Source organism: Bos indicus x Bos taurus, chromosome 22 (assembly GCF_003369695.1).
Source record: "Bos indicus x Bos taurus breed Angus x Brahman F1 hybrid chromosome 22, Bos_hybrid_MaternalHap_v2.0, whole genome shotgun sequence".
Lineage (NCBI taxonomy): Eukaryota > Metazoa > Chordata > Mammalia > Artiodactyla > Bovidae > Bos > Bos indicus x Bos taurus.
The window spans coordinates 45,991,858-46,012,075 of record NC_040097.1 but is presented as its reverse complement, the minus strand read 5'-3'; the positions used below and the strand labels follow the sequence as shown (position 1 = coordinate 46,012,075).

The 20,218-nt window shown below is 58.4% G+C and overlaps 3 protein-coding genes across 13 annotated transcripts in view; 2 read left to right on the top strand and 1 right to left on the bottom strand.

Moving 5' to 3' along the window:
* The first annotated feature begins 264 nt into the window (after nt 1–264).
* Nucleotides 265–10,585, top strand: KLHL40 (kelch like family member 40). Its single transcript, XM_027523750.1, has 6 exons — nt 265–1,508; nt 3,054–3,214; nt 3,591–3,698; nt 3,898–4,083; nt 5,930–6,076; nt 7,071–10,585. Exons 1-6 carry the CDS (start codon nt 348–350, stop codon nt 7,180–7,182), a joined length of 1,875 nt encoding a protein of 624 aa, XP_027379551.1. The 5' UTR covers nt 265–347; the 3' UTR covers nt 7,183–10,585.
* HHATL (hedgehog acyltransferase like) lies at nt 7,869–18,682 on the bottom strand. 5 transcript variants are annotated; one of them, XM_027523751.1, is made up of 12 exons: nt 17,497–18,682; nt 15,621–15,739; nt 15,134–15,201; nt 14,484–14,597; nt 14,033–14,227; nt 13,475–13,684; nt 13,065–13,236; nt 12,416–12,560; nt 12,259–12,294; nt 8,825–9,026; nt 8,287–8,428; nt 7,869–8,098 (listed from the first exon to the last, which is right to left on the bottom strand). In XM_027523751.1, exons 1-12 carry the CDS (start codon nt 17,778–17,780, stop codon nt 7,974–7,976), a joined length of 1,812 nt encoding a protein of 603 aa, XP_027379552.1. In that variant the 5' UTR covers nt 17,781–18,682; the 3' UTR covers nt 7,869–7,973. The 5 variants fall into 5 exon arrangements, with proteins under 5 accessions (XP_027379552.1, XP_027379553.1, XP_027379554.1 ...); XM_027523752.1 differs by having other exon boundaries at nt 17,459–17,736; XM_027523753.1 differs by lacking the exon at nt 17,497–18,682 and adding an exon at nt 16,035–16,463.
* The window catches only part of LOC113881004 (atypical chemokine receptor 2-like), a 99,180-nt gene continuing 96,112 nt past the window's right edge, over nt 17,151–20,218 (top strand). For all 7 annotated transcript variants that reach the window (XR_003507904.1, XR_003507902.1, XR_003507903.1 and 4 more), the window contains exon 1: nt 17,151–17,345. The gene's annotated coding sequence lies outside the window, so the exon portion shown is untranslated. The remainder of the gene's footprint in view (nt 17,346–20,218) is intronic.

Below are 20,218 nucleotides of genomic sequence, written 5' to 3'. Positions count from 1 at the left end.
TTGAGAGGCAGAGCTTGGGTCATCCCCTTCCCTGAGGGGCATCACCTAGACCAAGGAAAGCAGTCAAGGCCTCACTGTGCTCCGTTTACAGAGGAGGCAGGGAGGCCCTCATCTTTCAGGGAGGACCGAGACACCCTACCCCAGTCCCATGAACCCCAGGGGCTGAGTCAAGGTTGCTCTGGGCGGGGGCCTCAGCCCAGCTGTCCCCTCTGCGTCATGTGCGGGAGGCCAGGCAGCTCGCCTTACCGGGCCCAGTCCAGCTCTATATATAGCCCGGCTTGGACAGCTGCATAGACTGAGTGCGACCCAGCAGGAAGGCAGGGAGGGCGGAGAGGAGGCCACCCACCATGGCGCTGGGCTTGGAGCAAGCGGAGGAGCAGCGGCTGTACCAGCAGACGCTCCTGCAGGACGGGCTCAAGGACATGCTGGACCACGGCAAGTTCCTCGACTGTGTGGTGCGGGTGGGCGAGCGCGAGTTCCCGTGCCACCGCCTGGTACTGGCCGCCTGCAGCCCCTACTTCCGGGCGCGCTTCCTGGCCGAACCTGAGAGCGCAGGCGAGCTGCGCCTGGAGGAGGTGTCCCCTGACGTGGTGGCCCAGGTGCTCCACTATCTGTACACGTCAGAGATCGCGCTGGACGAGGCGAGCGTGCAGGACCTGTTCGCCGCGGCGCACCGCTTCCAGATCCCTTCCATCTTCACCATCTGCGTGTCCTTCTTGCAGAAGCGCCTGTGCCTGGCCAACTGCCTGGCGGTCTTCCGCCTCGGCCTCCTGCTCGACTGCGCGCGCCTCGCGGTGTCCGCCCGCGACTTCATCTGCGCGCGCTTCTCGCTGGTGGCCCGCGACGCCGACTTCCTAGGGCTCTCGGCCGACGAGCTCATTGCTATCATCTCCAGCGATGGCCTCAACGTGGAGAAGGAGGAAGCCGTGTTCGAAGCGGTGATGCGATGGGCAAGCAGCGGTGACGCCGAGGCGCAAGCCGAGCGCCAGCGCGCACTGCCCACGGTCTTCGAGAGCGTGCGCTTCCGCTTGCTGCCACGCGCCTTCCTAGAGAGCCGCGTGGAGCGCCACCCTCTCGTGCGTGCCCAGCCGGAGCTGCTGCGCAAGGTGCAGATGGTGAAAGATGCCCACGAGGGCCGCATCACTGTGCTGCGCAAGAAGAAGAAGGAGAAGGGGAAGGAGTCGGCTGGGGCCAAGGCCACTGACAAGGGCACAACCGAAGCCAAGGCGGAGGAGGAGGAAGAGGAGGCAGAGCGCATTCTACCCGGGATTCTCAATGACACCCTGCGCTTTGGCATGTTCCTGCAGGACCTCATCTTCATGATCAGTGAGGAGGGCGCCGTGGCCTATGACCCGGCAGCCAACGAGTGCTACTGTGCCTCCCTCTCGACCCAGATCCCCAAGAACCATGTCAGCCTAGTGACCAAAGAGAACCAGATCTTCGTGGCTGGAGGCCTTTTCTACAATGAGGACAACAAAGAGGACCCCATGAGCGCTTACTTCTTGCAGGTGCCTGGCCCGCCTTGGGAGGGGCGGCCAGTACTGATTTCTGGGCACTGGGGGGCGCCTTGGGGCCCAGCAGAGGCCTATGTCTACTTGTTGGGGAATGCCATTGGATCTAGGCTGAGATGTAGACCGGGGAGGATGAGTGACAGCCATTTGCCTGAAGGCTGAAGATCGTTATAGGCAGTTGACAATAAGATGTATAACTTTGGTGTCTCAGTTTCAGGGAGATGTCAGCTTTCAGATGGTGAATATGTTGGAGGCCCTAGCTCTGTGCAGGGATTGAAGTCAGGGACAGTGAGAAGGAGCAAGGTCAGTGTAGGGGTCCTGGCTAAGACCTTTGCATGAAGCTGGGACTAGAATGTGGACCAGTGTGTCTCAGACAAAGGGACCATCCTCCCCTCCTTACCATTGCACAGATAAGGAAACTGAGGCCCAAGAAGGAGCAGGAGAGTGGGGTGCCTGGTCCAAGCTATAGTGTGACAGTGGGATCTCAGAGGCCAAACGTGGTTTCCTTGTGACTGGCCATGTAAGTTTAAGCCTTGCCAGTTGGGTGAATTTGGAGACGTGGAGGGGAGGGTGCAGTGCTTCTAGGTGGGAACCAGTGAGCATGGAACAGAGATGGGTAGGAGCCGAGTGAATAGTGTGCTTACTGAGGCCTAACCAGGCTGGAGAGGGGTGAGGGCAGCATCGTGCCAGTGTTAAGCTGGGGGGTGGGGAGAGCATCTCCACCAGCCAAGGCACATGGTGGGTGCATTGTGTGTTCTCTCTAGGCCTCTTTGGAAATGGGGATATTATACTTCCTTGCCTGATAAGATTGTGTGAAGGTTAACTGATGATTATAAAGTGTTCATCAGCACAGTGCTCAGCCCTCAGAAAACTCCACCAAAAGATGAGCCACTAGTGTAGTTATTAACAGACTGTTGGGAATTCCCTCTAGGTCCAGTGGTTAGGACTCCACTCTCACTGCCAGGGGTAGGGGGGTGGGGGATGGTGGGAGGGTGTGTGGGGGGGCGTGGTGGAGGGCTGGGGTTCAATCTCTGATTAGTGAACTAAGATCCCACAAGCCATGCGAGTGTGGCAAGAAAAAACGACTGTTGGAGTGCACAGGGCCATAGACTTATTACACTGTAAGTTTGAAGGAGTGGGTGGCTGTATTTGGACCTTTCCTGTGCAGTGGGATGGGATGGAAAACAGGGGTCAGGCAGGCCTCAGTTCAGGAATTGTATTGGGGAAGGGCCAGGGCGGCAACTGGGCCTCCCTCTCAGAGACTCCTTCTCAGCTCTGCAAGGGATGCTCCATCACGGTGCTATAAAGGTGATCTCCGGGCCCCGGTGGGGTTGGGACCCTCGGCTGTTCTCAGCCCGATATGGGGGGGGGGGGGGGGCACTGTCTCCAGGCACCGCCTCCGGGCTGCGCTGGCCCTACCTGCAGGCCCGGACTCCCCATGACCCAAGGCGGGGGGTGGCCAGAAGGCGCTGGGCTGGGGCTGGGGAGAGGGGTTGATGAGAGGGCGTGGGGAGGGTCGCTGACTGGTCGCCCGGCCCGCAGTTTGACCACCTGGACTCAGAGTGGCTGGGGATGCCGCCGCTGCCCTCGCCGCGCTGCCTCTTCGGCTTGGGAGAGGCTCTTAACTCCATCTACGTGGTCGGCGGCAGAGAGCTCAAGGACGACGAGCAAAGCCTGGACTCGGTCATGTGCTACGACAGACTGTGAGTGAGGGTTGCGGGGCGAGGCCAAGGATCCGGGGGCGGGGCGGGGCGGGGTGAGCGAGAGCCCAGGGCCGGGGGCAGGGCGAGAGCCCAGGGCTGGGGGCGGGGCGAGGCGAGGTGGGGTTGGGCTGGGCTGGGCTGGGCGAGGCGGGGGCTGGGCGGGGCTGGGTGGAGCGGGGCGGGGTGAGCGAGAGCCCGGGGCTGGGGGCGGGGCGGGGCGGGGCGGGGCGGGGCTGGCTGGCTGGCTGGCAGGTAACTTGGGAGCCGGGAGCTGAGCGGTCTGGGGAGTTCCGGTTAACAAGTCGGGTGCATCCCAACACCACGTGTTGGGTGGTGGGCAGACGGACAGAGAGCGCCTTACTCTCCTCCCCTCTAGGTCGTTCAAATGGGGCGAATCGGACCCGCTGCCCTATGCCGTGTACGGACACTCGGTGCTCTCCCATATGGACCTGGTCTACGTCATTGGCGGGAAGGGCAGCAACAGGTGAGGCCCGGGCCTGGAGGGGGGGGAGTGCAGCAGCCGGGTCGGCGGGTGGAACCGAAGCAGAGTCTCCCCGAGGCTGTCAGGGGTCTGTCCTGCCTGCCTTGGGAGGCAGCTGGAGGGACTGGGCCAAGGGAAAGAGGCGGCTCTGCCTCTCGCCTTCTCCTTTCTCACTCACTGCCCCTCCACCCCGATCCCATAGGAAGTGCCTGAACAAGATGTCGGTCTACGACCCTAAAAAGTTCGAGTGGAGGGAGCTGGCGCCCATGAAGACTCCCCGCTCACTCTTCGGGGCCACCATCCATGACGGCCGCATTTTTGTAGCTGCTGGGGTCACAGACACAGGGCTGACCAGCTCAGCCGAGGTGTACAGCATTGCAGACAACAAGTATGGCTGCTTCCCGCCTCCCCACCCATTCCACAGGACAGCCAGGGACGAAGGTCCCCACTGTAACCCTCTGGCCCCGTGGCTTTGGGCCTATATCAGCCCTCTCTGTGTCTGCCCTGGCAGGAATCATAGCACCTACTTTGAGTCTCCACTGTTCAGCTTGGACATCAGCACAGATGTAGCCCCTTTAATCTGGTCAGCAATGAGGTGGGCTTCCCCTACAAGATGGGGCAAGTGTTATGGCCAGCCTGGTCTGCAGGCGAGATCTCCCAGGAGATGCCAGGTTCCTCATTCAGAGACTCATACCGGTCATTGGATTGATGGCTAGAGATAAGAGCAGTAAACAAAATAGAAGCTACCCTGCCGAGGGAGGTCAGGAAGAAAACTGTGGACTCTGCCAGCTAAAGGGGTAGTGGGAGGATGCCCGAAGGCAAAGGAAGGCTAGTGCCAAGGCAGTTAGGAGAAAAAAAAAAAAAGGCAAGCCCATTGGATAAAAGGGCTTTGGTCAGGCTGGATAGAGCGTGGTGGGTGAAGGGAGGTGGGGATGGTGGATACTGGGGCTGGAGAGATGGCCAGTGGGCTGAAGCACTTTATCCCCAGAGTAATGAAATGCCTCTGATGGGTTTTAAGCTCCCATCTGTGTTTTACCAAGATGCCTCATGGCAGACCATGTAGAGAAGAGATTAGGGATTTCCCAGGAGGTGGGGGTACAGCTGGGTAGCAAGTACTGATGGTAGCCTGGAGCTGGGGGTACAGCAGTGATGGGGCAGAAAGGATGCACCAGAGAAAGGTCTAGCCAGTGTTTCTCACATGCACACGAATCTCCTGGGGGTCATGTTGGAATGCAGATTCTGAATCTCAGGTCTGGGGAGGGATCTCAGGTCTGGGGAGGGATCTCAGAGTGTATTTCTAACAACCCCCCAGCTGATGCTGATGCTGCTGGTCCATAGGCCAAACTCAGTAGCAGGAGTTCAGGAGACAGAAGAAGCAGGATTTAGCAATTGATTGGATGGTGGGGGTGAGAGGGAGAGGTGGATGCTTTTGAGTGAGGCTGGGAGGTCATTTATTGAGGAACTGTTGAAGTTAGGTAGGAAAAATGAGGGTCCACTTAGAACATGTGGATGTGAGGTGCTTGGGTGTATCCAGGAGGAGCCTACTGGGGCAGAGAAAGGGCTGAGCTGGGGGGTGAGATCTGGGGGTCAACAGTAGTCCGTGGGGACAAGCTCCCTCAGGAGAGAGGGTGTGAATGGGAGAAGCTGAGGCTCAGGCCCTGAGGGACAGCAGGGACAGATGCTTTATTCAGCAAGGAAGCCTACGCGGTGAGGCTGGGGAGGTGCAAGGTGAAGAAAGTCATGTCAACAGAGGTGTGTGCTGTGGGCCCTGGATTCCGGTGGTCAGGAGAGCAGTTTTGGAGGGATGGAGGTCCACCCTCAGGAGTTAGGGGAGTGAAGGTAGCTTGAGAGGGTCTGGGCTGTGAAGGAGAGAAGAGAGAAGGGGCAGGAGTGCACAGGATGGTCTCAGTGGTGATTGAGGTGACCAGCAGAAGTTGGTTTAGGAGCAAAGGTGGGACCTTGGGGAGGTCCCTGGTGGGTTTCACCGGGTGTAGGTTGGATGGATGATAGGGGCACAATGAAGGGAAACGTGAGGGGCAAGAAAATGGGGAAGAAGAGAAGACCAGAGGGTGTTCCTGAGCAGTCAGGGAAGAGGAGGTTGTGCTTGCAGAATGGGTGCCCGGGAGTCGAATTTTGAAGGTTGCAACTGAAGCTATGGATGCTGGCAGGGGACAGTCACTGGGCTTGCCGAGGCCCATGCGGGCACCCCCCTCATGCCCCCTTCTTCCCATCAGGTGGGCACCCTTTGAGGCCTTCCCACAGGAGCGCAGCTCACTCAGCCTGGTCAGCCTGGCGGGCACCCTCTATGCCATCGGTGGCTTTGCCACTCTGGAGACTGAGTCCGGGGAGCTGGTTCCCACAGAGCTCAACGACATCTGGAGGTGAGCCTGCCCCCCAACACCAGGGAGGTAAGAGGAATTGTGAGCAAGGCTGGCTGGGCACCGAGGCAGCACCTGGCAGGCTCGTGGGCGGGGCAGAGCTGACCCCCTTCCAGGGAACCCTGTGGGGACGGGACAGCAGACATGCCTTGCTTAGCCCAGGGTCTCTCCACTTGGTTGGGAAAGTCTGGGTGTGCACACATGGCACCGCACCCCACTGTGGAGTATCAACAGTGTCACAGTCAGAAGCCGATGCCAAGGTTAGGACCCAGACCCACAGAAATTGGCCCCCGGGAGCAGAGTGGGCTTTTCCTCACTCCTCCCTCCTGAAGGGGAGAGCTGGACTGGCATTGAGAAGTAGCTGGATCCTAGCTTCTCAGTGCCTTGCTTCTTTGGCTGATCCTACCTGGGGGTGGTCGGGAGAGGTTTCAGCCATCTGGGGCAGCTTTTGAACCTTCAGCAATGCCAGTGCTGCAGGCAGCCTCTAGGGAGCAGCGCTGCTGGGAGAACCTTGGGAGAACCCTTGGGTCCTGGGAGAACAGGACCCAAGACATTGAGGATGGTGGGGGTTACTTCTTCGAGGGTTCAGTTCAGAAATTCTCAAGAGGAGGGGATTGAGGAGGTGTAGACCTTCCTGGAAGGAGGTGGACTTCAAGGAATATGGGATTCTTGGAACTTCCCTTGGTCCAGTGGTTAAGACTCCATCCTCCCAATGCAGGGGGCATGGGTTCCATAACTGGTCAAGGAACTAAGGCCCCATATGCTATGTGGTTAAAAAAAAAGAGCGTGGAATTCTTGAGAGGGAGCCCTTCCTAGAATGTAGGTGTTCTTTAGGTAGGTGCCCACTCCTTTCCCAGAGCATGGAAAGGAAGGAGGTGGGCCTGGGGCTGGGAGGCAGCACCTCCCAGGGGTGGCCTGCTGCACTCTTCCTGCTGGGTCCGACCCTGGACTTGGGTGACTGAGCTCTGCATCCTTGTCCCCACTCCTCTCACCCCAGATACAATGAGGACGAGAAGAAGTGGGAGGGGGTCCTCCGGGAGATCGCCTACGCTGCTGGCGCCACCTTCCTACCTGTGCGGCTCAACGTGTTGCGCCTGACCAAGCTGTGACCTGCCCAGAGGGCCTGAATGTGCCCTGTCCCCTATGCTGCAGACCACAGAGGCCTGGCCTTCTGGGTGGGGACTCCAGGGAGGAGTCCCTAGCAGAGGAGTTTGGCAGAGGCAGAGCCCACCTGGATCCCATCCCATCATGGTGCCCCAGGGACTGCTTCAGCTGGGAAAGGGAAATCGGTGCCCAGTGCTGGGGCTTCGGGCAGGGATAAGAAACTTTCGGCTTCTCCAGTGTCTCATATCCCCCAGTGTTCTTGGTCCACGAGGCAGAAGCTCATGGGGTGTCAGGCTGCACCCTGGTCCAGCCCCAGCCTGGCCGTGTGCCGGTAAATGCCCCACAGGGCTCAGCCTCCTCGCCTGTCAGGTGGGGAGCAACTCTATCGAGTGCACCTTGCAGCCTGAGTAAGTCTCCTCCTGTGAGAAGAATAAAGTGCCTTCTGAGCAAGCAGCTCAGAGTCTGGGATGAGATGCTCCAAGCAGCAGTGACCAGGTGGTTTGAAGGCCTGGGGCTTCTTGTGTTCAGCTGCTGGGCTGCCAAGGTCGGTGGCCTTGGCCGTCCATGTGTGTCTCCTACATGCTCTGTGTGCGCCGAGAGTTTGAGCCCCCTCCCTGGACCTCTAGCTCCTCATCTGGCGTGGACAGGGAGCCGGGAGACCACGGGAAGAAGGGGAAGGGAATGGCTGAACCATGGTAGAAAAGTCTTTTATTCTATCAGTCAGGCCCCATCTGGCCTGGCCTGGGCCAGGGCCCAGGAAGAGCTGAGCAGAACCCACCCCTCTTCCCCTCCGCCCCTACTCCAGCTTCTCTTTGTCCTGCTTCTGTTCCTCCTCCAGAGCCAGGGTTCGCTCTCGCTCCTTCACCAGTTGGACACCACAGTAGGTGACAAACAGGATGGCCAGCGTGGTCTGGGGGAACCCTGGGTGGGGAACAGGTTATGGGTCCTAGGAACAGAGCCTCCCTCCCCCCCACCATGACTCTTCTCTTCCCACTTGATGGTCCCCTCCCTGTTGGGTCCTTGAGGAATTACGGTGGGGTGGGGACATTTCAGGAGATCACGATTCTCGAAGTGGATGCAGGGCACATTCTGTATCCACTGTCCCTCACCTGAGAGCAGCAGGCGCTGGGCGACCAGATCTGTGAACTCAGGGCTGTTCAGGCTTACAAGGTTGTACATGATGATGGCCCAAAAGTTCATGGCCCCAAAGACAGCTCGGACCCTGCGGGACATCTGCTCTGACAGAGAGGTCTGCTTGGTCCAGGAAAACATTGGCAATGAGGCAACAGGCCCAGGGAAAAAGAGGATACAATGAGTCAGAGGCCTTGCCCACATGGCCACAGGATCCTAGGATATGCCCGTGTCTCTGAGACTCGCACGTCAGCTCTCCCTCTGTTAAACATGGGAAACTGCACCCTGGAGAGAGGACGCAGCCTGATCAACACAGTGAGGGCCAGGGGCCCCACCCTGCAGAAGGTAAGGGAGGGCCAGACACCCACAGGAGGAGTCATAGCCCTGATGACCAGGAGGGTGGTGGTGAGAAAGTTCTGGACTGAGAGTCAAGTGTGGCTGGAAGACTCCAGAGGTCAGCAGTGCCACCCACTCCAGGGCCCCAGCCAACCCCAGCCCCAGACCTTCTCTGCTCACCTCAATTTGAGATAGGGGCTCCAACTCTGCCAGCTTCTGTACCCAGAGCTCAAAATTGAGGCCAAAGCAGTTAAGGCATGACCACAGGTAGACAACATCACAAGGCCCAAGCCACAGAGTGGTGATGGCAAATGTGGCTATGGTGGCCCCCAGCTCTGGGATCACCGCAGAGTGCTCCCCACCAATGTAGTTATACACATACCTGCAGGAAAAGTGGGAAAAGGGGCCGGTGGGAGTGTGGGAAAAGGCAGGTGGTAGGTGGGCAAAGGATACACAAAGGGGGGCAGCTTCCTCAACACTATCATCCGGGGCATATTCAATATCCTGAGCCTCAGGTGGCTGCTCCGCTTCTATCCAACTTCAAAATATGGAGGGCTCAGCCTTGAACTTCCCGTCCTCTCCAGCTACCTTCCTTCTTCAAGTGACCTCATCCACAGCCAAGGCTCTGAATGCCGTCTCTATTCTGATGAGCCTCAAATGTATCTCCTGACTCATAAATCCAACTGTTACCAGACACCTCATATGAATGACTGACTCCCTCATCCCTGCCCAAACCTGCTTCATTCCCATCTCAGCCACCATCCATTCGGTTGCTGCCAGAACTCTTGGTCCCATCTTGGATTCTCAATTCCCCTCTCCGCTCACATCCAAGTGAGCAAATTGCACAGCTTCCTCTCAGTCCTGAGCACTGCTCATGCCTCCAGTAACACCACTCGAGTCCAGGAGGTCATCTCCTTTTACACAGATTATTGCAAGGACCTAAGTTGTCTCCCCGGAGAAGGTGATGGCACCTCACTCCAGTACTCTTGCCTGGAAATCCCACGGACGGAGGAGCCTGGTAGGCTGCAGTCCGTGGGGTCGCTACGAGTTGGACACGACTGAGTGACTTCACTTTCACTTTTCACTTTCATGCATTGGAGAAGGAAATGGCAACCCACTCCAGTGTTCTTGCCTGGAGAATCCCAGGGACGGGGGAGCCTGGTGGGCTGCCGTCTATGGGGTTGCACTGAGTCAGACACAACTGAAGCAACTTAGCAGCAGCAAGTTGCCTCCCTGCTTCTGCCTCTGCCCTCTACTGTCCATCGTCCACACAGCAGCTTTTGTTGTTATAGTTGCTCAGTCACGTCCGACTCTGTGACCCCATGAACTTCAGCATTCTAGGCTTCCCTGTCAAGGCATCTTTTAAGAGTGTAACCCAGATTACCTCACTTCCACAATTATACCCTCCCTCATAGTTCCTCATTAAAACTCAACCACCTTCCTACGGCTAGAAGATCCCACGTTGTCTGGTTTCTGCCTCCCTCCCTGACCTCATCACCCACCATTCTCTGCCTCATTCACTGTGCTTTCCCTTACCAGTCTTTCTGACACTCAGAGACACACAGCTGGTTCCTGTCTTGAAGCCTTTGTACCTATTTTTCTCTCTGCCTGGAAATCTGTCTTCCAAATTGCCTATCATTCAAGTCTCAGTTCATCTCACAGAGGCATGCCTGAACCCCAACTAAAGAAGATTCTATCCCATTACGTTCTTTTACTTTCTTCATAACACTTACCACTCTCTAAAATTATTCTCTCTCTCTCTCTCTTTTTTTACCTGTTTATGGTCTGTTTCTCCCCACTAGACTCTAAGTTCCATGAGTGCAGGGTCTTTGCCATGTTCACTACTGTATCCCCAGAAACTAGAACAGTGAGTGCCTGGCACACAGTAGATAGATACTCAATAAATATTTGTTAAATAAATTTGGTTGAAGACCTGTTGCATAGCCAGTGTCTCTGTTACTTGACCTCCTCATTTCCAGTGACTTCTTCTCCACTCCACTCCAGTCACCCACTCCCATGGCCACACCCCAACTTTTTCACCACTTCTTTTACTTCTTCCTGATTCCCATCCTTCACCCAGCCCCACCTGATCTGACTCCCTAGCTCCACTTCTTCAATCTCATTGATTCCCCCTACAGTCCTCATCTCCTGATGCCCTTCTATTTTTACCACCCTTCTTAACAGGCTTATATTCAATAAGTCATCATCACAACCTAAAACACCCTTCTCCCTCACTTCTTCCTTCTCACCCATCTGGGAAAGCCCAAATCACCCACTTCCTCCTCACCTGCACCCTAGAAACTAAACCCTAATGGGAAGAATGCCACACCTTGGCATATTAGAATCCATAAATCCACCGCCTCCCACACTATCTGCGCCATCAATGTCAAAGCTTCTCTCGTCAGCTTCTTCTCCCAGGCTCTGCAGTGGCTACTCCACCTTCATCTCTCCTGCAGGTATGAGTGGGTGTGTGGTGATCTAAGCAAGGGAGGCACATAGATGCTGCCTCCCTCCATCCCCAAACAGCTCTCAGCTGATGACCTTGCCTTTTATTTCACAGAGAAAACCAAAGGCTTCAGGAAGAATCCCTCACCTTGCCACACTCACCCACCATTCTTCGGCATCCACACTGGCTTTTCTTCCTCCTCCCTGTCCTGAAGCCAGACCTCTGCCTGGCACTGGTTCCATTGCCTCTTCCCTTCTCAGGGACCACCCTCCATCAATCACCCCTCTATCCTACATTGTCAACTTCTTTCCCTCTACTGAATAATTCCCCTCAGCACCCAAGTATGCCTCATCATTTCTTGTCTATAAAACACCTACTTCTCCCTTCAGCCATTCCTGTGTGTCCCCCTTCAGTGCCACACTTCTTTCAGGGGTTGTCCACATCGGGACTTCCCTGCAGTTCCTCAGTGCCCACCCCCCAACTTTCCCTCTCCTCCCCTGCCCCTGTGTCTCCGGGGAAACGCTGAAAACCTGCAGGCAACCAACACTCATGCTCAGTCTCTAGCTTCAGCAGCATCCAACCTGCTTGCCCCCACCATGCCAGGATGGGCTTCCCTTAGCTTCCAGGGTGTCCCATGATCCTGACTTTTCTCCTGCTCCTCTGACACTCCTTTTAGGCCCTTCTGCCAGCTCCGCCTTCTCCCTTCAACTAGAGTCCTTCTTAGCACATGACTTCCTGGGAGTTTTCGCCCGCTCCTTCCTGATGGCCTCAATCCAGGGCCAGGCCCTGTCCTGGCTGCCTGCTGTGTGTCTCCCCTCCACCATTCTCTCACCTCCAGGGCCCCTGCTGCTGCTGCTGCTGCTGCTAAGTCACTTCAGTCGTGTCCGACTCTGTGCGACCCCCATAGACGGCAGCCCACCAGGCTCCCCGTCCCTGGGATTCTCCAGGCAAGAACACTGGAGTGGGTTGCCAGTTCCTTCTCCTCCAGGGCCCCTACCCACGTCCAAATCCTCATCTTTCACTTAAACCTCTACCATGACCTCCTCACTCCCGCCTTGCTTCCTCTGGCCCAGGGGGTGACCTTTGAAATCGTGGACCCATCCGGACACTGCCCTGCTCAGATACTTGGGGGATGGCTGTGACATCCCGCCACCCCACCCCAACTCACTTGCAAAGCCAGTCATTGATGCCACGGTCAAAGTGTCTGTGGGAGGAGAGGAGAGCAGACGGGTTTAAATCGGCCAGGCGCCCAGCTCTGGAGCATGGGGGAAGAGGCTAAGGGAAGGTGGGGATACCGGGGGCGTGTCCCTGGACCTCGCACTCACGTCTCTGCGAAGACATAGAGCGCTGTGATGCACTTGGGAGGCTGGGGCGGGTCCAGATGGTCGAGGCGCGCAACGGTGTTGACGACTCCGAAGAGGACAGCTGCCTTCACCCAGTCGTACACCAGGTTTGAGTAGGCTAGGCCAGCTGCGGACAGAGGGTCGTTACTGCCTGGGGGCCGTCACATTGGCATCTCCTCCCGCCCCCTACCCTGCCCCGGGCCTTCCCAAATCCAGCGTGGTAACTGAGCCCAGCCCTTCCCTACGGAAAATTACCAGCTCCTGGGGCGGTCCTTGCGCCCGGACCGCCCCCATAGAGGTCCCGCCCCCACGGAGGCCCCCCCACGGCCCGCCTCCGCGGAGGTCCCGCCCCACTTCCGAGGGCGGGGCTGGCCCTGGGGAGATGCTGTCGGGCTGTGGAAATCATCCCTAAGCCCCAAGTGGAGTGGGGCGCCCTCTGTAGGATACCCCTCAGGGCCTCACAGGGCAAGCCTACCTCCAAGTCCCACGCATTTCAAAGAGCAAAACCCCGCTCCCCCACCCTTCCATAGACGCTGCCATGGCTGTGACTCCGCCGCTGTGGGGGCACAGAGGTCAGTTCTGAGGTGGCTGCCCAGCCCCCGTCCCTGTGCTGGGCCCGGCGCGCACCCACCGAGGGCGCTGTCCGGGAGACGGTTGACGAACTTGAGGTCACTGGGGATGGTGAGGATGTAGAAGAAGTGGAAGAAGACGTCCACGGCCAAGATGGCTACCACGCTGAGTCCTGCTTGGGCCCGGATACGCCACAGCTCGCCCTCTGGCCGCACCGGCTCCACCTGGCTCACCTGAGGGGACGCCCAAGTGTCTGAGCGGGGAGGCCGGCCCTGCCTGCGGGAGGAGCCCTGTCTGAATGGTGAGTCACTGTGTGGGGACCTGAAGGTGAGGGGAGACGCCGCTTCATCCCGGCTGCCCCGAGTGTGGAGACCAGCCCCTCTGGCTCCTGCGAGGGGTTCACTGCCAGTCATGGTGGGGGGAAGGGGCCCAGTCCTGTCTTGGGAGCCCACAGTGTGTCTGTCTCCTCACCTGAGCGTGGAAGCGATCAAAGGTCATGATGGGTCCGAAGAAGAAGAAGGGCAGGTAGAAATTGTACTTGAGCAGGTCGGCTAGGGAGTAGCGGCGGTCAGGGTGGGCGCAGCTCTCCAGCGCAAAACTGGTGCAACGCAGCACCGTGAAACCGCAGCCCCCGTGAAACAGCACCTCTTGAAGATCAAAAGTCCCTGTTACAAACCCGCTCTGGATGGGAGAGAACAGGCCACCGGCTCACCAGGGTGCCCCTTGCCTCTGGGAAGCTCATCCCGCTTCCAGCAGGGGCCCAGCCTGGTCCTGCCCTCTCCCTCTGCTGGCGTCAGTCAGCACTGGCCGCCCAGTGCTAGTTAAGTGCTGGGGTAGAGCTGGACATTTTTGCTGAGGTGGAGGTGACTGCCTCATGGGCCAGGCATGCTCTGTAATCAAAGGGTTGACGACAGCTGGGAAAGTGAAGGAAATGCTTGGGGAGACTCTGGAGGCCAAGGGTTTGGATGGAGTAGGATGTTCGGGGTCCTGTCCCTGCACCCTCCACTCCTGCCCTGCCCCAGCACACACCTGCCAGGAAATGAGGGGGTCCAGCTTGAAAGAGGCAAGGCTGGCCAGACCGACGCCAAGACAGAGCCAGGGCTGGCCAAAGAGTGAGACAACATAGAGGCCCACACAGTGGCCAAGGAGCAGCAGCAGGTACCAAGGGCCCATGGTGCCCACCACGGCCAGGGCCCCATACACAGCGTACATCCAGGAGCGGAGCTGTGGACAGGGAAAGTGTGAAAGTGAAAGTGTTAGTTGCTTCAGTTGTGTCTGACTCTTTGCCACCCCATGGACTGTATAGCCCGCCAGGCTCCTCTGTCCGTGGAATTCTCCAGGCAAGAAGGAGTGGGTTGCCATTGGAGAAGGCTTCAGTTACCTTTTCAAGTAAATGGAAGTGGGACCCCAGGATGGCCTTCCCACAACCCTTACTAGGGGAAAGGGAGGGGGAGGCTGGGGTGGCTCAGATCCAGCTCACCTGGGGGGCAACCATTGTGCAGAGTTTAGCAAATAGCACGTGTCCGGAGAGAGCGAAGATGATGACATTGCGGAAGGAGGTGAACCACATAACCCATTCGAAGTCAGCCACATCCTGGGGCAGGTCCCGGCAGGTTAAGGTGGGGTGGGGGTAGAGTGGGCTGGTCAGGGTCCCAGCACCTTCCCCGCCCCCAGAGTCTTCTTATACATTAGTGGAGAGCAGTGGCAAAAGGTCCCTGCCTTCCCCTCTTGTGGCAAGTACCAGGAAGATAGGTTGAGAAGAATGAGGGGCCCCATATGGGCTGCTCTGCTCCTCGGAGCTTCCCCTCTGCCCAGCACCTTGCCTGACATTCTGCCATTATTGCAGTGTTCTGGGGAGGATGGTGCTGGAGGCCCTGCTGAAGCATGCCTCAAGTTGTTTCTTAAATGAGCAGGGTCTGGGCAGACTTGACGTGACCCCAGGAGGACAGAGGAGGGGCCACTGGAGGATTTGAGGCTGCTAAAATTCAAGCCAGGGACCCTCCCCACTGAGAGCCCTCTTGTTATCTGGGACCATTGGGAACAGGGGACAGTCAAAGAAGGTTTGGGACAGGAAAGTTGTGCCAGGGATCAGGGACCCCGGTCAGGTACCCCGAGGTGTGGGGAACCTACCATCTTCCGACCAATGTACTCCCAGCCGGGTCGCACAGACTCCCGGAAGGCCTTCCTGTGGGCCCCATCTGAGAACAGAATGTGGCCTCATGGGGAGGGACCCCTTCACACCCATACCTGCTTCTATTGCAAGGCTGATGCCACCCTGGGAAGAGGCGAGAGGGTCTGGGTCTCTCTCTGCCTTTGATTCTCTCTAGGTCTCGCTGTGTGTCTGGGGCCTGGTCTCTGTATTCCTGAATGTCTGAGCCTCTCTGTTTCTGTCGCTCTGGCTCTGGCTCTGTCCAGGTCTCTGTTGATTCTTCTGCATTTGAATCTCCCTGTGATTGCATTTGGCTCAACACCCCCCCCACCCCTTCCCTGCTCAGGGCCTAGGGACTACCCTTGAGTCTGGGGCCTCTTAAGTTTCTGACCTTGCTGGGCAGAGAAACTTGCTGAGAACCCCGGGGAAGAAGGGTCCCACCCCTCTGCCCCTGGGCTCAGCTGTTACCTTGTGAAGCCTCAAAGAGCCCCCGGCCAGCATACGCTAGGGCCCCACTCAGCACCAGGGAGTACAGGCCCAGCTCTGCCGCAGGCAACGCTGTCTTGATGCCCATAGCCTGGATGGAGCTGAGGGAGAAAGATCGAGTGAGGGCCCCGAAGCCCCCCAGCCCTGCCTAGCGCAGTTCTTGGTCCCTCACTGAGGTAGTAGGGACCCCACTCTGAAGAGAAACTGCCTTTCCTGCCCCTTGGGGACCTCATACCATCCTTCCCCCCCACCTATCTCCCACTCCTCCCAGGCCCCCTACCATCTGGTGCCCTATCCTAGCTGCCACTCTAGCTCCCGCCCTTCCCACTGAAGGCTCATGAAAGCATTCTCTTCACCCTCAGCCTGCCTTCTTCACCTTCATTCACTCCGCCATACCTTTCAGCTGGACCGGTCCCCACCCTCTGCTCAAACTGCTCCTCCAAGGTCTCAGATGACTTTCACGTGGAGAAATTCCCTCTGCATCACCTCAGTTGTATTTCTGGCCCTCAGGATCCCCACTCCCCCTCAGTAAATCTCCCACAGTTTCTGACAAAACCCCACCCCCTCAGGGCACCCTTCTGTGATCCCCACCTGCTCCTGAGCTGCCTTTACTTCCCAGGGCCTTCGCAGGTCCTGCCCTAGCACCAAGCCCCCATCCCTCTCATTCAGCCTCTAGCTTCTCACCGACCGCCATTACCCCACCCAGCCCCTGAGCCCCAGCCTGCCACGTCCCTGGTTCCTGCCTGTGTCCGTGGCCACACCGGCCCACTCTCTCAGTGCTCTGTATTCAGGCCCTGGAAGCTGGCTGGAGGAGTGCTATTTGAAGAGGTGCCCTGGAGTAGTGGGTGTGGGGCTAGGCTGGGCCAGGCAGACACCAGGGAGTTTGCTGGCCACTGCCCAAGGTGCTGACCAGTGTTGGGCTCAGGGTGAGCCTGGCCACTCCCTCCTGCCAGGGCCTAGGCTCATCCCCAGGAGTCCTGGGTCATCTCTGGGACCTCAGTTAGAACCTGTGCCCTCTGTATTCTGCTCCAACCTAAACTAGGGCCTTCCCAGGGGCCCCATGGGCCCAAATTAAAGGGAGGAACATGTCTAGGCATCCTTTCGGTCTGGGCTGAGCAAGAGGTGGCTGGCAGAGCCCTGTCCTGCCCCAGATCCTCCCCCAAACCTCCCTCACTGTTTCTGAAACCAGCTCCTCTGGGCCGCTAAAGTCAGCATTCTCCCTGTTGCAGTGATGGAGGCGTTATGGACCAGAGAAGGGCAGGGACCTGTCAAGGTCACACAGTGGACTAGGGACAGGATTGAGTGTTCTCAGTGAGGCCCCTGGAGTCTCTCATTGAAGAAGCCAGTCCGCTGCCCCTGCCACTACCGGGGGGCTGCCCGACCTGACTTCTCCACTGCCGGCCTGAGGGCTGAGGCACCTTCTCATGGGCCGGGTGGGGGCAGGGAGGCCCTGAGGATCGGGTTAATGGAGCAGAAGCTTGAAACCGGAGCACGGTGAAGAGCCTGCGAAATAGCTTTGTCAGCTGCCTCCCACTCGCCACTTTCCAATTTTAGCTCCCCATGGCCGGTGCCGGGTGTCCCCAGTGAGGCCTGTGTGAGCACGGCCAGTGCTGGCCCCCAGCTTGGGACCTCTCCGGATAGACCCCCGGACCTGGGCCCGCCTGTGGACAAAGGAGTACCCCCTGCCCACTGACCTGCCCGCCTCAGGTACACCTGGAGTAAAGCTGGCTTTGGAGCCTGAGGTTTGGGATGAGGAACCTGGGGTGGGTTCCTTGGGTCTCAAGAACCCTGTGGTGGCTGCATCCCTAGCTGGCACTGACCTTGAGGCAGCTGTGAGGGACCCTGGCACACTGCCCACCTCAGGGCTCCGGGGTCCTGCGTCCGACCGTGCGACCGTCCGATCAGCTGGGCTCTGGGGCCACGGTGGGGTGTGTCCAGCCCTGGGGTCCCCACCCCCTCGAGGCTGTGATCGGTGAGTGGTGACAGCGGGAGGAGGGGGGAAGGAGGAGGGCAGGGAGGAGGTGGCCTTCCTGGAGCGGAGCTGAGCAAAGTGGAGCAGAGCCGAGTGCTGCAGAGCTGCTGGCCACAGGGAGCTGCAGGGAGGATAGTGGGGGGGAGCGCAGAAGGGGTGGCCACTGGCATCGGCTCTCGCCGGGACACCTGGACCTCTCTTCAACCTGCCTTCCCTGGTCCATAGAGCCTGTGTCTCCCTCTCACTGCTTGCCAGGACTCCCCTCTTCCAGGAAGCCTTCCAGGTGCCCCTGCTGACCTCGTCAGGCTTGTGAGCTCTGCCCTGCCTTGCCACACTCACACCATGCACACACTCTGATGATCAGCTCCATGAATTTCGGCACACACCTTTACGTGTGAATTCTCAGGGCACCCACACCTAGCTCCCTGCGCTGGTCCATTTTAGCATGTAGAGTCCTGCCTGGCCAGGCATCAGTGCAGGGGGGGAGTGGAACTGGAACTGACAAGAGCGATGTGAACCCCATACCCCGACCCTGTCCCACAGGGAGCTGCCAGGTGGAGGGCTGCTAGCAGGGTCACTTGAGTGGGTCCTCGAGTGTAGGCACCCAGCAGTGCTCCCAACCAACTGGGACTCCTCTGGGGGAGACAGGACTCTCATTCTGGGAAGGGGTAGCCAAGACCTCAAACCAGCCAACGTGATACAGAGGGATATCCTGAGGGCCACTCCACCCCAGCTCCAGAGCTCAGTGGGTCGGATGGATACGTGGGTGGATGCCAGACCCCAGAGTTCCCTGCTGGGTAGTGTGCCAGGGCCCCTCACAGCCTCCTTAAGGCCAGTGCCACCCAGTGATCCAGCCACTCTGGGATCCTTTGGGGCGAGGATCTCAGTCTGTGAGGGTCTGTTTGTGCATGTGCCAGGGGGGCAGAGTCTGGGGGCAGAAGGAGCTGTGTGATGGTAATCTGTCAAGGATAGGTCCTGGGGCCCATGCCGATCCCCAACCCCAGTCATAGGCTCAGCTGAGACTAGAGGAGGAAGGGGTGCTCTCCTCCCTCTACCCCCAGCAGGGGCACTTCCAGGGCCTGAGCAAGGCCTGGGCGGGAGAGTCCCCTACCTTTCCATATACCTTAAGGCAACAAGCTCCCTCCCAGCATGCACTCCCCAGAGTGACACGGAGCCTGGCATGCCTGGTCCCTGGCTTGGAGAAGCATGAGTGGTGATTCCTGCCCTGTAAGGGGCTGGGTAGTGGCTCCAGTCATGGATCACAAATGCTAGAGGAGGCCAGCATCAGGCAAGGCTGCCTAAGCCAGACTAGGGCGGGCTTCCTGGAGGACGTGGGACACCTGAGCAGAGTCCTGAGGCAGAGGCAGTGATGGTTAGAGGAGAAACGAGTTAATCACAGTAGCCAGGCATGGTTGTAAGACAGTACAAGGATTAACTCTTTTTAATGTCACCACAATCCCTAGGGAAGGGGTGGTTACCATCTTTCCTAGTTGACAGAAAAGGAAACTGACGTACGAGGAGGTTAGAATCAGCTGTTGGGTCAACTGCATAAGCTTCTGGAGCTGGGTGCCCTGCAGGAGCAGGAAGCCAGCACACCCACACCCGTGCTGGCTGAGACAAGCCTGGGCCAGCCATCCAGCTGGTGCCCTTGTGAGGCTCAAAGAGAACGACTCTGGGAAGCAGATGGGGTGGTCTGGCTTCACCATTCAGAAGCCAGGTGCAGCCTGCCCGACTTGAGCCTGAGCTCCGCCTTGCTGGCGATCTACTTCTCTGAGCCTCAGGTGCTCCTCTGTAAATGGGCACCCTGCCAGGCCTGACCTCACTGGATTCCTGGGGGGATTCGACAACTCCCTCCATGGCCAGGGCTGGCTCACTGGACTGCTCATAGAGAGAAGCTGTTAAGAGAGATGGAGACCTCTTGCTCACTCCAGAGGCCCGGACAGGCAGCACTCACACACAGCAGGTCCACCAGGCGAGCCCCACATGGTGGAGTCTGTCGGCAGCTTGATGGGGTGGACGGCAGGTGGGTGGAGGGCTAGGGAGGCCTCTTGGACCTCAGGTTAGACAGCCTGAGGCCAGCTCCTCCCTGCATGAGGGGTGCCAAGGGGAGGGCGCCTGGCACCCACAAAACGAGGGGCAGGAAGTGATTGGCCTAGGATCAGCAGGGGCCACTGGGAAAGATGGGCAGGGGGCCAACTCTCTCAAGTGTCAGAGTCCTTTTTATTTGTTTCTTGTTGCTGCTCATAGTAAAAATTTGGGTAAAGTGTGTGTGTGTGTGTAAGGCTCAGGGACTGTAGGAGATAGGATGTATGTGCAGGCACTGCCTGTGAAGATGGAGCAGGTGGGCAAACGCTTCTTTGTATGGGGTATGGGGGCCCAGAGGAGTCCTCCGGAGGGCCAGGGACAGTGGGATGTGTCTGGGGCTTGAATCAGCCTGAGCCAGATGCAACCTTATTCAGCTCAGCTCTGGTGCCCCAGAGGCCCCCACAGGGACAGTGGCCAAGCCCCACCCATGACTCAGCCAGGTCTCACCTGTCAGTGTTGGAACCTGAGCACCCAGGCCCACAGCCCACGGTGCGGCCAAGGACAGTCCTCACGTGAGGCCTCT

Excerpts from the sequence above, each read along its gene's own strand:
- KLHL40 (XM_027523750.1), top strand. The coding sequence starts at position 348 with ATGGCGCTGGGCTTGGAGCAAGCGGAGGAGCAGCGGCTGTACCAGCAG. Across the intron at positions 1,509-3,053 it reads TGAGCGCTTACTTCTTGCAG|TTTGACCACCTGGACTCAGA; the intron begins GTGCCTGGCCCG and ends CCCGGCCCGCAG. Across the intron at positions 4,084-5,929 it reads TACAGCATTGCAGACAACAA|GTGGGCACCCTTTGAGGCCT; the intron begins GTATGGCTGCTT and ends TCTTCCCATCAG.
- HHATL (XM_027523751.1), bottom strand. The coding sequence starts at position 17,780 with ATGCCAGTGGCCACCCCTTCTGCGCTCCCCCCCACTATCCTCCCTGCA. Across the intron at positions 12,295-12,415 it reads CTCTATGTCTTCGCAGAGAC|ACACTTTGACCGTGGCATCA; the intron begins GTGAGTGCGAGG and ends CTCCTCCCACAG. Across the intron at positions 8,429-8,824 it reads AGCCCCTATCTCAAATTGAG|ACCTCTCTGTCAGAGCAGAT; the intron begins GTGAGCAGAGAA and ends TGGACCAAGCAG.